This window comes from Pangasianodon hypophthalmus, chromosome 5 (genome assembly GCF_027358585.1).
Source record: "Pangasianodon hypophthalmus isolate fPanHyp1 chromosome 5, fPanHyp1.pri, whole genome shotgun sequence".
Taxonomy (NCBI): domain Eukaryota; kingdom Metazoa; phylum Chordata; class Actinopteri; order Siluriformes; family Pangasiidae; genus Pangasianodon; species Pangasianodon hypophthalmus.
Window position 1 is genome coordinate 24,447,315 of NC_069714.1, and position 12,159 is coordinate 24,459,473.

The 12,159-nt window shown below is 37.0% G+C and overlaps 2 protein-coding genes across 2 annotated transcripts in view; one reads left to right on the forward strand and one right to left on the reverse strand.

The window, feature by feature from the left end:
* The first annotated feature begins 1,756 nt into the window (after positions 1-1,756).
* Positions 1,757-7,822, forward strand: upp2 (uridine phosphorylase 2). Its single transcript, XM_026913202.3, has 8 exons — positions 1,757-1,963; positions 2,064-2,115; positions 2,770-2,884; positions 3,280-3,438; positions 4,690-4,804; positions 5,012-5,221; positions 6,107-6,253; positions 6,801-7,822. Exons 2-8 carry the CDS (start codon positions 2,075-2,077, stop codon positions 6,938-6,940), a joined length of 927 nt encoding a protein of 308 aa, XP_026769003.1. The 5' UTR covers positions 1,757-1,963; positions 2,064-2,074; the 3' UTR covers positions 6,941-7,822.
* Positions 7,816-12,159, reverse strand: part of LOC113526151 (coiled-coil domain-containing protein 148) — an 82,179-nt gene continuing 77,835 nt past the window's right edge. The window contains exons 13-15 of the mRNA XM_026912967.3: positions 10,941-11,058; positions 10,532-10,669; positions 7,816-8,784 (exon numbers count right to left, since the gene is read on the reverse strand). Of these exons, the coding sequence (XP_026768768.3) occupies positions 8,638-8,784; positions 10,532-10,669; positions 10,941-11,058 (403 nt within the window). The 3' untranslated portion in view covers positions 7,816-8,637. The remainder of the gene's footprint in view (positions 8,785-10,531; positions 10,670-10,940; positions 11,059-12,159) is intronic.

Here is a 12,159-nt window from a genome sequence, read left to right on the forward strand (position 1 = left end):
CTTTCAGACCAATCAGAATCAAGCATTCACCAGCACTGTGATATAAAGTGTTATATATGATTGATGACCAAGTGTGACGTCCGAGATGTAAGTCCCACACCGAAGTCATGGGGCCAGGATACACTGCGCCTTTACCACATGTTTAATTTCATATATTATGGAATTAGCACTATGTGCACCTTCTCTAAAAAGTCGTGCTGTGTTTCACCATGCTTACCAGCCTTTCACACACTTGGGAAAGTAAAGATTAGTACAGATTATTGTACTGATGAATCAAGTTCTGCCCTTCACTGCCCTTCTGTACGCCACATATGATAAGCCTATTACAACAGTTCATTGTGTTAATGCTGCAGCACATCAAGATTAGATCTTTACTGTGTTTTACCCAGAATACCATTGGGAAGGTGAAAAAGTCTCTGGTTGTTGCTCCTCTGGCTACACGCCCAGCAAAGCTAACCTTAAGGTATCGAGATAAATGGAACATTTTTCTTTTGTACAATGGAAGAAGCACTAATACCTAAGAGATATAAACAAGAAAGCACCTTTTAAGAGTGAAATTTAATATTTAGTATTTTTAGTATTTTAATAAATTATTATTAATGACCACAAGACTACCAGGAGCTATGTGTGTCTATTTGTGTTTAAGTACGATGAATGTCTATCTATTGCAAGATGGTATTCAAATTAAATAATGCACTTGTGCTGGTACTGGTCTACAGAGAGAAATCACGACTCCATGCTCCCTTTTACCGTAAATTACCTAATTAATTTTGGTAATTATCTCAGTAATTCAACATAGCCACTAATTTCTTAATAAATGTAGCTATATCCAATAAGGAATAAAGCTTCATTCATATCACTGAGATGAAAATTGCCTTTGGGTTATATAACGATATTTTAAATTATCATTTGCCAATTTATATGTGAGGAGAATCCCAATACAAATACATTTACATTCATGAAGTCCCTTCACATCGCTTCTTAATTTTCCACTAATGGCCTTTTAATTAGAATAATGGAGATTTAATAGAATATTGAATTTTCACTCACAGTATAAACAGCTCAGAGGATCATTTATCATTTGGACAGCATATGATAATTAAAGTTAATGTCTTACAGCTGTGGGAGTTTGGACGGATGTTAGAAAAGTCCTTTCACCTCTGTGGAATATTTTACATGATAATTCATTACTTATTACTGGTTAAAAACCTCACTGCCAATTCTCCCCAAAGCCAAGTTACAGTAAATGTGACAAATCTGTAGAACCTATTATTGTTGAATATTGATAACTAACTGAAAAAATGATACCATAATTTGCATTTACTCTTATAAGAGAGATAAATATTTGTGATATTGCATCCTTGTTGTGTTGATATGTCACTTGTGTTTCAGGTCAAGATCAAGATCAGATGTTCGCATATATATATACCACATGGTTGGGTAACGGTTTTACTAAACGCATGATAAACCATGTATTTTTTGAAGATAACACTTCCACGCTGTACGGGACATCCTATAACACAACAACCCAACCCATTTTTATGATTTTACATTTACGTCAGATCACACACTGTCATACACAAAAACACAGAGGTTAAAGAGGTCAGTGTTGCGTGTACACGCTTCTGTTTCTGTTCTGTTCTGTTTGTGTTTGAGGTTTGTTTTATTAGGTCTGGGAAAGTGGACTGGACCTGAGATCAGTAACCAGTTGAAAGAGGGAGGTAGTCAGCTGATAGGTGGGGTGGAAAGATGGATAGGCAGAACAGATGCTATACCTCCTTCCACAACCAATCAGTATCATTGTGGGAGTTGAGGACCAAAGCTATATCAACTCCTGTCTTCAAAAAATAACTTTTACTTATACTTTTTTAAAAACATCATTGATTGTAGCGTTTCAAGTCTCACTGGAAGTAAGGAACATTTCTACAAAGAGATTCATAGACAAGCATTCATCCAATATACAGTAAGGCATATATTGTGTATCTTAAGTTATATGCTATGAGTATATGAATAGAGGAGATTTTTTGAAATATATTGTAAATGATCACATCTCTCTCTTTCAGAGTGAAGTTTAATGGCTGTCATGGCTCCAATTTTGCACAGTGAATATATAGAGTACGGAATTGCTTTTTGCATTTCTTCTGTTCATGTTCATTCTTTGGCACACAGTTAGATATATTATGCCAGAAATGCTGAATGCGCTTCATTTAACTTTGAACTTCACTGTTGTACATGGCATTTTATTATAACTGCAAAATAGGACTGAGTGAAAATGGCCAATCAACACATTTCTTACACAAATATATATATATACAGCAAACTGTGAAAATAATAATAATAAAACAATAATCTGTACTAATCTTTACAGTAAAAATATCTTGAATATAGAAAATTTATCTGATATTTCTTATTATGAGATTATTATGAATCAAATATACTATTATTCAGCCGGTTATTAGATGGTTTATCTCATCTTAGGCTTTAAAAGTGTTTTATTCTATTGGCAGATCATGTCTCTTTCTAGAAAAAACTAGAAATTAGAAAAAGTATCTTCCAAATGAACAAGTCTATTTTGCTCTTGAAATTAAATGTTTAGAAATAGGTTTCAAGCTGCTTTATTGTAATCTTGTAATATGAAATACTAGAAACATTTAACTATATTCAAGATATTTTCACTTGCTAAGATGAGAAAGATCCTGAGGGTGGGATGTGTTTCTGAGGTGATGTCGTGCCGTTTGAGGATTTACATCCGTGCTGTTTCCCTCACAGACAGGAGCAGTATGTTAAAAACCCTCACCTGGACAACATGGAGGAGGACATCCTCTACCACTTTAACCTGAGCACCAAGACCCACAACCTGCCCACCATGTTCGGCGACATCAAGGTGTGTAGAAATCAAAGAAAAAACCCATAGAGCTAAAAGTAGAAGGGAGTGGAGCAATTTGGACAACACTGGGCTCTATGCAGAATGAGGGCATGACTCTTCTAGCTATGTTTAACTGTGGAAGCTTCAGCCATTTTTGTTGTCAAATACTGTCATCTCAGAGCTTCCAGAAAGTTTTGATTATTAAGCATTACCATAGTACTCCAAGTCCTCCTGTACCACTTGTTCTTGGATTAACAGTATTTTAGCAGTATTATTATGGACTCCTTGCCTCCATATTTTGATTTGTGTTACAGCTTCATACCAGCAGTTTTTCTCACACCAATGCTACCTGCTCAAAAAGTTAACATATGCCCCCGTGTCTATATGTGTATCTGTCTCTTGGTGGTGTGTAGTTCGTGTGTGTGGGAGGCAGTGCCAACAGAATGAGATCTTTTGCTCAGTTCATCCATCAGCAGCTGGAGCTCCCAGGGAATGCCGATGATATCAGAGATATCTGTGAGGGGACGGACCGTTACTCCATGTACAAAGTGGGGCCTGTGCTTTCCATCAGTGTGAGTTTATTTTCCACCCGTGGAACAGAAAATGTTTGTGTGTCTGTGTGTCTGTGTGTAGTAGTAGTAGTAGTAGTAGTATTGTAGTACTTATAGTAGTAGTATTAGTAGCAGGAGTAGTAGTAGTAGTAGTAGTAGGAGTAGGAGTAGTACTTCTTGTAGTAGTAGTAGTAGTAGTAGTAGTAGTACTTGTAGTAGGAGTAGGAGTAGTACTTCTTGTAGTAGTAGTAGTAGTAGTAGTAGTAGTACTAGTAGTAGTACAGCAGGTTTGACATGCATTTGTTGCTAACACATTTCTAAGAACTAAGCATTTAAGTTTCTGAATTTAATTATCTAAATATCAGTGTGAAAGGTTTGTTTTGAAAAGACCCTTAGAAGAAGTAAGAAAGTTAAAAACAAGGTGGAGTAATGTGGCCCAGTGAGAAGTGGAGTTACTGACACCACCCCAAAGTTGATTATTTTATAATAACTGCACGTCCTGAAATGTTTTATTCTTCCTTTGCCACAGCAATTTTCCGATTAAAATATTTTATTTACTAATGCACCACAATTTTTTTATCCATTTTTAGTTACAATTAATGTTGTGGAACATCCAAAAAACAAGTTACTTCCTGTTTTCACTAACGTTATAGTAGCTATAAATAGTTGTTCCCTCACCTGCCTCTTTTTTCACTCTCTTGAGGTTAATAAGACAAAAAGTAGCTGGTCATGTCACCATGGAAACTGGAAAGTGCTACAGCTTTACCGCTGACAGTTACAAAACACTGACACTGGAGACTCCTTCCATAAATGTTACATAAATGTCTCCTCAAAGAAGACTTCAGCTTATCAACAATTACATATATCTGTATCCCTTTTATGTGTCATGTCCGCCGTACACGCCTCTGTGAATTAGTGGTAACTATAGAAATGATAATGCATTAGATAGAGTGCTTTAATATAAACCTGTGATTTGTCTTGTAGCTGGAACTATTGTCAGAGCTGCTGTTATAGGAAATTAACCAACACCTTCTGACCAATCGGAATTAAGCATTCAGCAATGCTGTAGTATTCATTTCATTAAACATATTTAATAACAACATTTGACTTTAGATGTGGCAAAATCACTGCAGTGACACTCAGACACTTGGTATAAAGTTTAGACCAACTAATTTGACTGATTTTTTTGTTTTTCAGGAGAATTATGATAAAGCGCTTTATAGTTGTCAGCAGGTGAATGATTGACAGTTCATTTGTCTTATCTCTGAACAGCATGGTATGGGTGTGCCGTCCATCTCCATAATGCTGCATGAACTCATCAAGCTCCTGTACCACGCCCACTGCCGTGATGTCATGGTGTTTCGCATTGGCACCTCAGGAGGCATCGGTAGCTACAAGCTCCGTGTTCACATTCCCTTTCACGAATCTAGGACCTAGCTCCTTGATTTAATTTAGCTTGTGTGCTATTAATACTAATCAACCTTTTCTGTGCGAGAACACCTGTATTTATAGATTTGAAGCAGACTTACTTTAAACAGTGATCACTATTACTTCTTATCATTTTGGGTGTGTGTGTATCCATGTGTGTGTTAAGGTCTTCCTCCCGGAACGGTGGTGATCACTGATAAAGCAGTGGACTCTTTCTTCAGGCCACAGTTTGAGCAGGTGGTTCTGGGTAAAGTGATCATCAGGAGCACTGAGCTGGATGAAGGCATGGCACAAGAGCTCCTGCAGTGTTCCACTGAGCTGCCCAACTTACCCACCATCATCGGCAACACCATGTGCACACACGACTTCTATGAAGGTAAACAAACCTGGACTGCATGAACATTTCACTGTTCGAACACATACACTGTTATATGACAGAACCATACAGGATGGTCTGAACAATGAGACATTATTATGCACTTGAGTGATGATAATAATAATAATTTGCATACTCTTTGGATAAAATGAAGAGATGTAACAAGAGAATATGTAGAGATAATGGAGAGAGATATTAATCCCTTTCTTTATGTGATTGAATTGTGTGCCCACTCTTTGTCTTTATAACTAACTCCAGCCAATTTACATATCCCCTAAGTAGCTGACTTTTCTTTGTAACTTTTATAACACCAATATAATACACTGCCTAATTTAAATCAGGTCCAGAGACCAAGGGGGTCATGGCCAAACACTTATGTCTTTATTTTTTCTTTCAAGCACATTTTCTTTACGTGTTCTGTCTTGTTGTAGAATACATCCACACTTCATTATTAATATATTGTCTATAAACTGTAAAATAAAGGTACATTTTATTTTTTCACCCAAAAACAACGGAGAGGCAAACTTTTGCACTCTACTTGAAGAATTAACTCGAAAAGTTAAGTTACTATTTACACAGGGAAAGTTATGTGTATTCAGAGTCTAGTTGTGCACATGCTTAAGTCAAATTTCTGTTACTCATGCATAACGTATAATGCTTAACTGAATAATGCTTACATTTGTCGTTATACTTAAGGTCTGATTACTGCACAATTTCAGTATTAAATCCTTACTACACATCTGTAATTCAACTCTAAATATATATTCTACATTTGTGTTAGCTATGGCGTGTCATTCAGGATGTGGTTGATTATACTCATACTACAATACCAATATTTTATCCACTTCCTAGTCATCTCTGACATCACTTCTTGTTCCACCGCAGGCCAGGGCAGACTGGACGGTGCTCTGTGCTCGTTCTCCACCGAGGAAAAGCTGGAGTATCTGAGGAAGGCCCAAGAGGCCGGCATCAGGAACATTGAAATGGAGTCCACTGTCTTCGCTGCCATGTGTCGTGTCTGCAACCTTAAAGGTACACTGAGAACTGTTCTATTTTCATTAGCCTTTCTAATCATTTGTTTATTTTGACATTGCAAGGTTCCCAAATGGCAAACCATTCAAGCCTCAGTTAAAGTCATAATTACTAGCAATTACTATTTTGTGGGATGTTTTTCCAAATGGTTACACATGTCTAGCTTTGATCTGTCAAACTACAGTTATAGCTTAGAATTGTAATATAATGTTTTAGTACCCTTTAAATGCACTAAAAAACATTTATTAATTCACTGGTACTACTGTGAATGAGTCACGCATGACATTCTGGCAAACTGAGCCTCTGGGAAGCCATTAATCACAGCATTTCAGGGCAATTTAGGGATTCAAATAACAGCCACATGCTCAGCACACTGGCCCCAAATATAGGAAAAACTCCTCTTAGATCTTAAATAGATTAATCCTTTACAAGTCACAGCCTGTAGCCTCAAATAAATCTGCTTTAAATTATACCTAAATTGACTTTTTTAAAAAATAATTATGCTCTCAGGATGTTCACAGTGAATTAATCAGATGTGTTTGTGCAGCTGCAGTGATCTGTGTGACTCTGTTGAACCGGCTGGAGGGGGATCAGATCTCCACACCCCATGATGTGCTCGTGGAATACCAGCAGAGACCTCAGTACCTGGTGGCTCATTTCATCAAGAAACACTTGGCACTGATCTAAACACATTCATCTTGATGTGTCTGATCTCTTAATTCCAGGTTTTAAAAGATATTGCAACATTTTCCAACCCAGATCTCTATCCACTGCCTTTGTAGCATACATCTGATTATCAAGGACAATTATTTCCGCACGTACTGAGAAAAGAACAGTAAACCTGCTTAGTCAAAAACTCATTAAGGGCAGTTAATAAACAGTTAGAGAAAGTTAATTAAAACGTTCAATTAAAAACTACAACAGCCTGCATACAATAAATCTTTTAGGACATGAGAGAGAATCTTACCAAAGCTGTTTTGATAACAAACATCCAGACAGATAGACAGACAGATAGATAGACAGATGGACAAATAAATAAATAAACAGATAGACAGAGACAAATACTTTGATTGGAGTTATAAAAGTGTTTCAAAAAAATACGCACATGACATAAGTGTTTAGTGCTGTACAGGAAGACATGTTCTATGTTGTAATCACATTATGCTACATATGCAGTAGATAGAGATCAGGTTGAAAAAAAGAATGCATTTATCAGGTAAAAAGAAGTGCAATGTTGTAGATTAAACATGTTTCATTCAGAAACACATGGACAGTGACCTAAAGACAAAAAGTAATCAGCAGCTACAAATGCCTGTACATGATGTTTATAAGAACCGTGTGTCAGTACTGTGTTTTGACTTCTGTATATATGTGTACATATGTTGTAGATATATTAAATACTATATTTGTAGTTTTACTTAAAACAGCAGTTGACTTTGACTATTATTGCTTTCGAATTTTTTAACAATTTTTACTGAGGTGCTGAATGTCTTTTGAAAAGTGCAGAATCAAATGTATGTAATGAATTATTTCTTACTGCTTTTGTGAATAAACTCACTATTGAAAATATGTAGTTGTGCTTCTTTGGAAAAGAAAAGACCACCAGAGAAATATTGTCATCTTTTTTTTTTAACTGGATCTTTAAAACCTAAACTCTTACCCAAATGCACTGGCATGTTTAAGATAATGTTTAACCAAAGCACATCACCTCTAACACATATAAGTTGGTAGGCTGGTTCCAATCACAGTTTTTCCATTCAGAGTAATAACACTGCAAAACATCTCCAGTATAAAGTGAATCATTCAGGTGGTTCATTAAATAATGACCATGTAGAAGGGCCCTTTGAAGCGATGGTCAACACAACAGGGTTGCCGTGTGTAAGGTCCCTTCAGAATGAACTGCACTGCTAACACAACTCATCAGTCATTCAAGGAAGAAGACCGGTTAAATATGTGGTATCTGGTGTAACTCCTGTTTGATTGGGATGAAAATCTGCAGTCACACTAGCTCTAAGATTGGACACTCATCCCTATTCAAAAGCACCATCTCTCAGAGATACATTAATGAACCCAGCAGAGGTGAAGTAGCAGAGCTCTTCTAATCTCCTTTCAACAGTGATGCTGTCTGGATTTAATCTCAAATTCACATTTAAACAGAATATTAATTTTTTTGCAAACCATTTCATTTCCAGTATTATGCAATAAAGTATAATAATGATTACGCTTACTGATTAGAGTCCCTTTCCTTTTTTTCTGCCTGCAATGAAAATCATGTCGCTCTGCAGCATGCTGCTGTGGAGCAGAATGTCCTGGTTCCTGTTACTGATTTTTTTCCACGTAAGATGAAACATTAAAAGTGTGTGAGTGATATGAACAATTTAAGGTTAGGATTTGAAGGCGGTGGATTCTGTGTCTCGTCGCGGTGGTTTTGGTGGTGGGATTTCTGAAAGTAGCGTTCGTGCGTAGTGTGTGTGATGAAGACCTGCCGTCCTGAGCGCCTGCTCTATACGCACCCTCGGGTCAGCCACGATCTGTAACACACACACACACACACACACACACACACACACACACACACGGAAATAAGACACTCACTCATAAATGTGTTGTCAACCTAATCGATAAGTGCATTGGTAAACTAGTAAGGAATAAAACACTTGGATGTGTGCTGTTATAGGAAAATAATCAAAGATGGGGTGGTGTGATGCAGCCTGCTGTGAAGCGAAGATTACTTTCCTATAACAGCACATTCCAGATTGTTTTATTCCTCGTAAAACCCACTGCCAATCATTTAGCTTCTTACTAACATCTTATTTCTGATGTTATTACAAATGTAATGTGTCTACATGCAGATGATTTATTTTTGTACACATACATTTTTAGTTATATTAGCTTAAGTATATCAAGCAGAGTTTAATTCGAGTGAACAGTTACAACTACATTTAATCATGCTCTATGTACTTAAATAAATTCTGCAAATGATGTCACAAATAAACTGTCATGAATAAAACTTGCTTAATCTAGATGAAGGAACAATATGTTGAGGTGGAGAAAATGGCCGCTTTCATCCAATGGCAAAAGGGTCCTCTGTGACTTAGACATAATCATTTATAATTAATTTTAATTAACTAAAATACACTTTTTTAAAGAATTATTATTTAGTTAAATCAAAAACATATACAAATTCAACAGCCAAGCAAAACTAATTGGTTAAAGATCAAATTCTTTTTTTTGTGTGTGTAGGAAGCAATTACAGTAGTTCAAGAATTGCCTTTTCCTTCATTCTAACCTTTGTTTTAACTTGTTTATTCCCCATATCTCTTATAAGCAATGTTATATTATTATGTTCTATATTATTATATTTCAGGACTGAATAGGGATATCAGCTCAAAAATGTGCCAATAAAAGTTAAATCTGAGCCAAATTTTGACCCAAACTTGATGGCCTGAACCCCGATCCTCAAACTTTAAAAAAAAATAAATAAATAAATAAAAATGACTGCTATTTGAACCTGATTTTAAATTAGTCACTTATCTCGATTCTGAGGACATGGTCCTGAAATGTCCTCATTATGAAACTCTGGCAGTGCTGTGCTATTTTAACACAGTTTATCATGACTGAGAAACGCTGAATCACTGTTTGGCCTTGGCCCATTGCTCTGTGTCAATATTCCAGTCAACAAAGTCGTCAGAATAACTATAGACAAGCAGTGTCCAAAGCCAGGTGTCGTGTGTCGAGTGTCCAGAATATAGGCGGCTTCAATTTTCTAACTGTTATTCATGGTTATATTATTATTATTATTATTATTATTATTATTAAATTAATTATGTGGAATTATATTTTAAGTTTACAGGCTGGTTGAATTATTAAAAAAAAAGTTTGGTGTAAGCTATTCAAAGCCCTTCAACTCCCTGGAAGCTAAATATTTCCAACTGAAGCTAAATGAAATTGTTTGTTGAGTCATTTATGGTATATGAGCTCATTGCTGAAAAAACCAGATGGTTCAAAAAGCAGGACAACATTTAGAGTTCAGTGTGTACGCTGTGCATCACAGATCAGGATATTAGTGTTTATTTCCTGAGTGCATGACAGTGTGTGTATGCGTACCCCAGTGTTCAGTCCAACAGAGCCTACACCTGAGCAAGGGCCCAGCAGTGGCTGTCTGGAGGTCTGGAATTCAAACCTTCCACTCACTCTAATCCCTTCACTGGACCTAGAGGACTTTGGTGTATACTCTCCTGTTTTGTGTGTGTGTGTGTGTGTGTGTGTGTGTGGTACCTGTGTGTCTGTATAGGTGTGTAAGTGATAGAGGGGTCTCTGCAGCATGAACTCTTCTTTGTCAGGCTGTAGACGGGTTCTCCATGCTTCAGTCTGTCCCATCATCCTCTCTGGGTCTGCCTCTGCAACAATGGCAACCTGAAAAAATTTAAAATAAATTATCCTAAAACTAACTAAACTAACCAGATTCATGCAATACGTGTCTGTGTGTGTGTGTGTGTGTGTGTGTGTGTGTGTGTGGAGAGGCTTGCTGTCCTTTAATCTACCACATGGGGGCAGTAATGCTACAAAATCCTTCATCTACTTCAGGTTTCATGTGTGTGGCGATGTAAAATACTAAACAGCAACAACTTGTGTGTGTGTGTGTGTGTGTGTGTGTGTGTGTGTGTGTGTGGGTGGGTGGGTGTGCCTGATTGCGTAGTGTCTGTAGTCTCTCCTCTCGCTCCTCATCCTTTCTCTGTTTGAGTCTCTCTTTAGCTTGTTGCTCCTGCTGTCGATGCTGCAGCAACTTCTCTCTGAACTGCACCCTACCCACACACACACACACACACACACACACACACACACACACACACACACACACACACACATTCATTGTATACACACAATTAGAAGCATCAGAAATATATTTAAAAGTATATTTAACCCACACTGATTTAATTCACACATGTATTGTGAGTACAGTACCAACATGCCAGTCTCTCTCTCTCTCTCCCTCTCTCTCTCTCTCTCTCTCTTCTTAGTCTCTTCTAATTCCTCCTTGTGTTAATTTCCTCTCCTGTCTACTCCCTGTTTCTTTTGTCACTCTCAGTCATGCCTCTCTCCTATCCTCTTCTCTGCACCATATCGTTCATTCTCTCTTACCTCGTCTCTCTCTCATTCCTCTATACTCTCTCTTTACCAATTTTCTTTCTCTCTTTTCCTTTCCATCACTCATCCTATTGACCTCTGACTGCTCTGGATCTCAGCTCAGTTAAAGAGATAAAGATTTATAAGAGTGTCTGAGGCACTGCAATGCACACACACACACACACACACACACACACGCACACACACACATGGGTTCCCAAGTCATCATATTATTTTTAGAACTAGTTATTTTATATATTCTTTTAGATACATTATTTATTAAGGACAAATATCAAAACATAACACAGAATACAAAAGGAAGTCCATATTGCTTCCAGATAATAAATTATGGCCACATAAGGCTCCCGATTGTCTAAAGATTCACTCTGTTTTTGAGACATTGTCGAAGTTAAAATACCGACAACCATTTACTTAACCTATATATTTGACCTAACCTGTAAGATTTATAACCTAATCTACATACTGAAAAAAAGAAAAGAATTCTAAGTTTGTGATGGAAAATGAGTTCTCACTTTGATTATCAGCATCATCCACATCAGTCTGGGTCTCATCACTTCATTCACACATGACATTTAAACACAAGCCTCATCGCCATCTCTTCATTTGACTGTCCTCTGTTCATGCTAACATCGGTGGGGAAAATAACTCATTCACTCTCTTCTGTTCTGTTTTATTTATTAGATCACGTAATATTTTTAAAACGTTGTCATCTGTTGTCTATACAGCACTGTCATCTGTGTAAGCACTCTTCTCTGTTT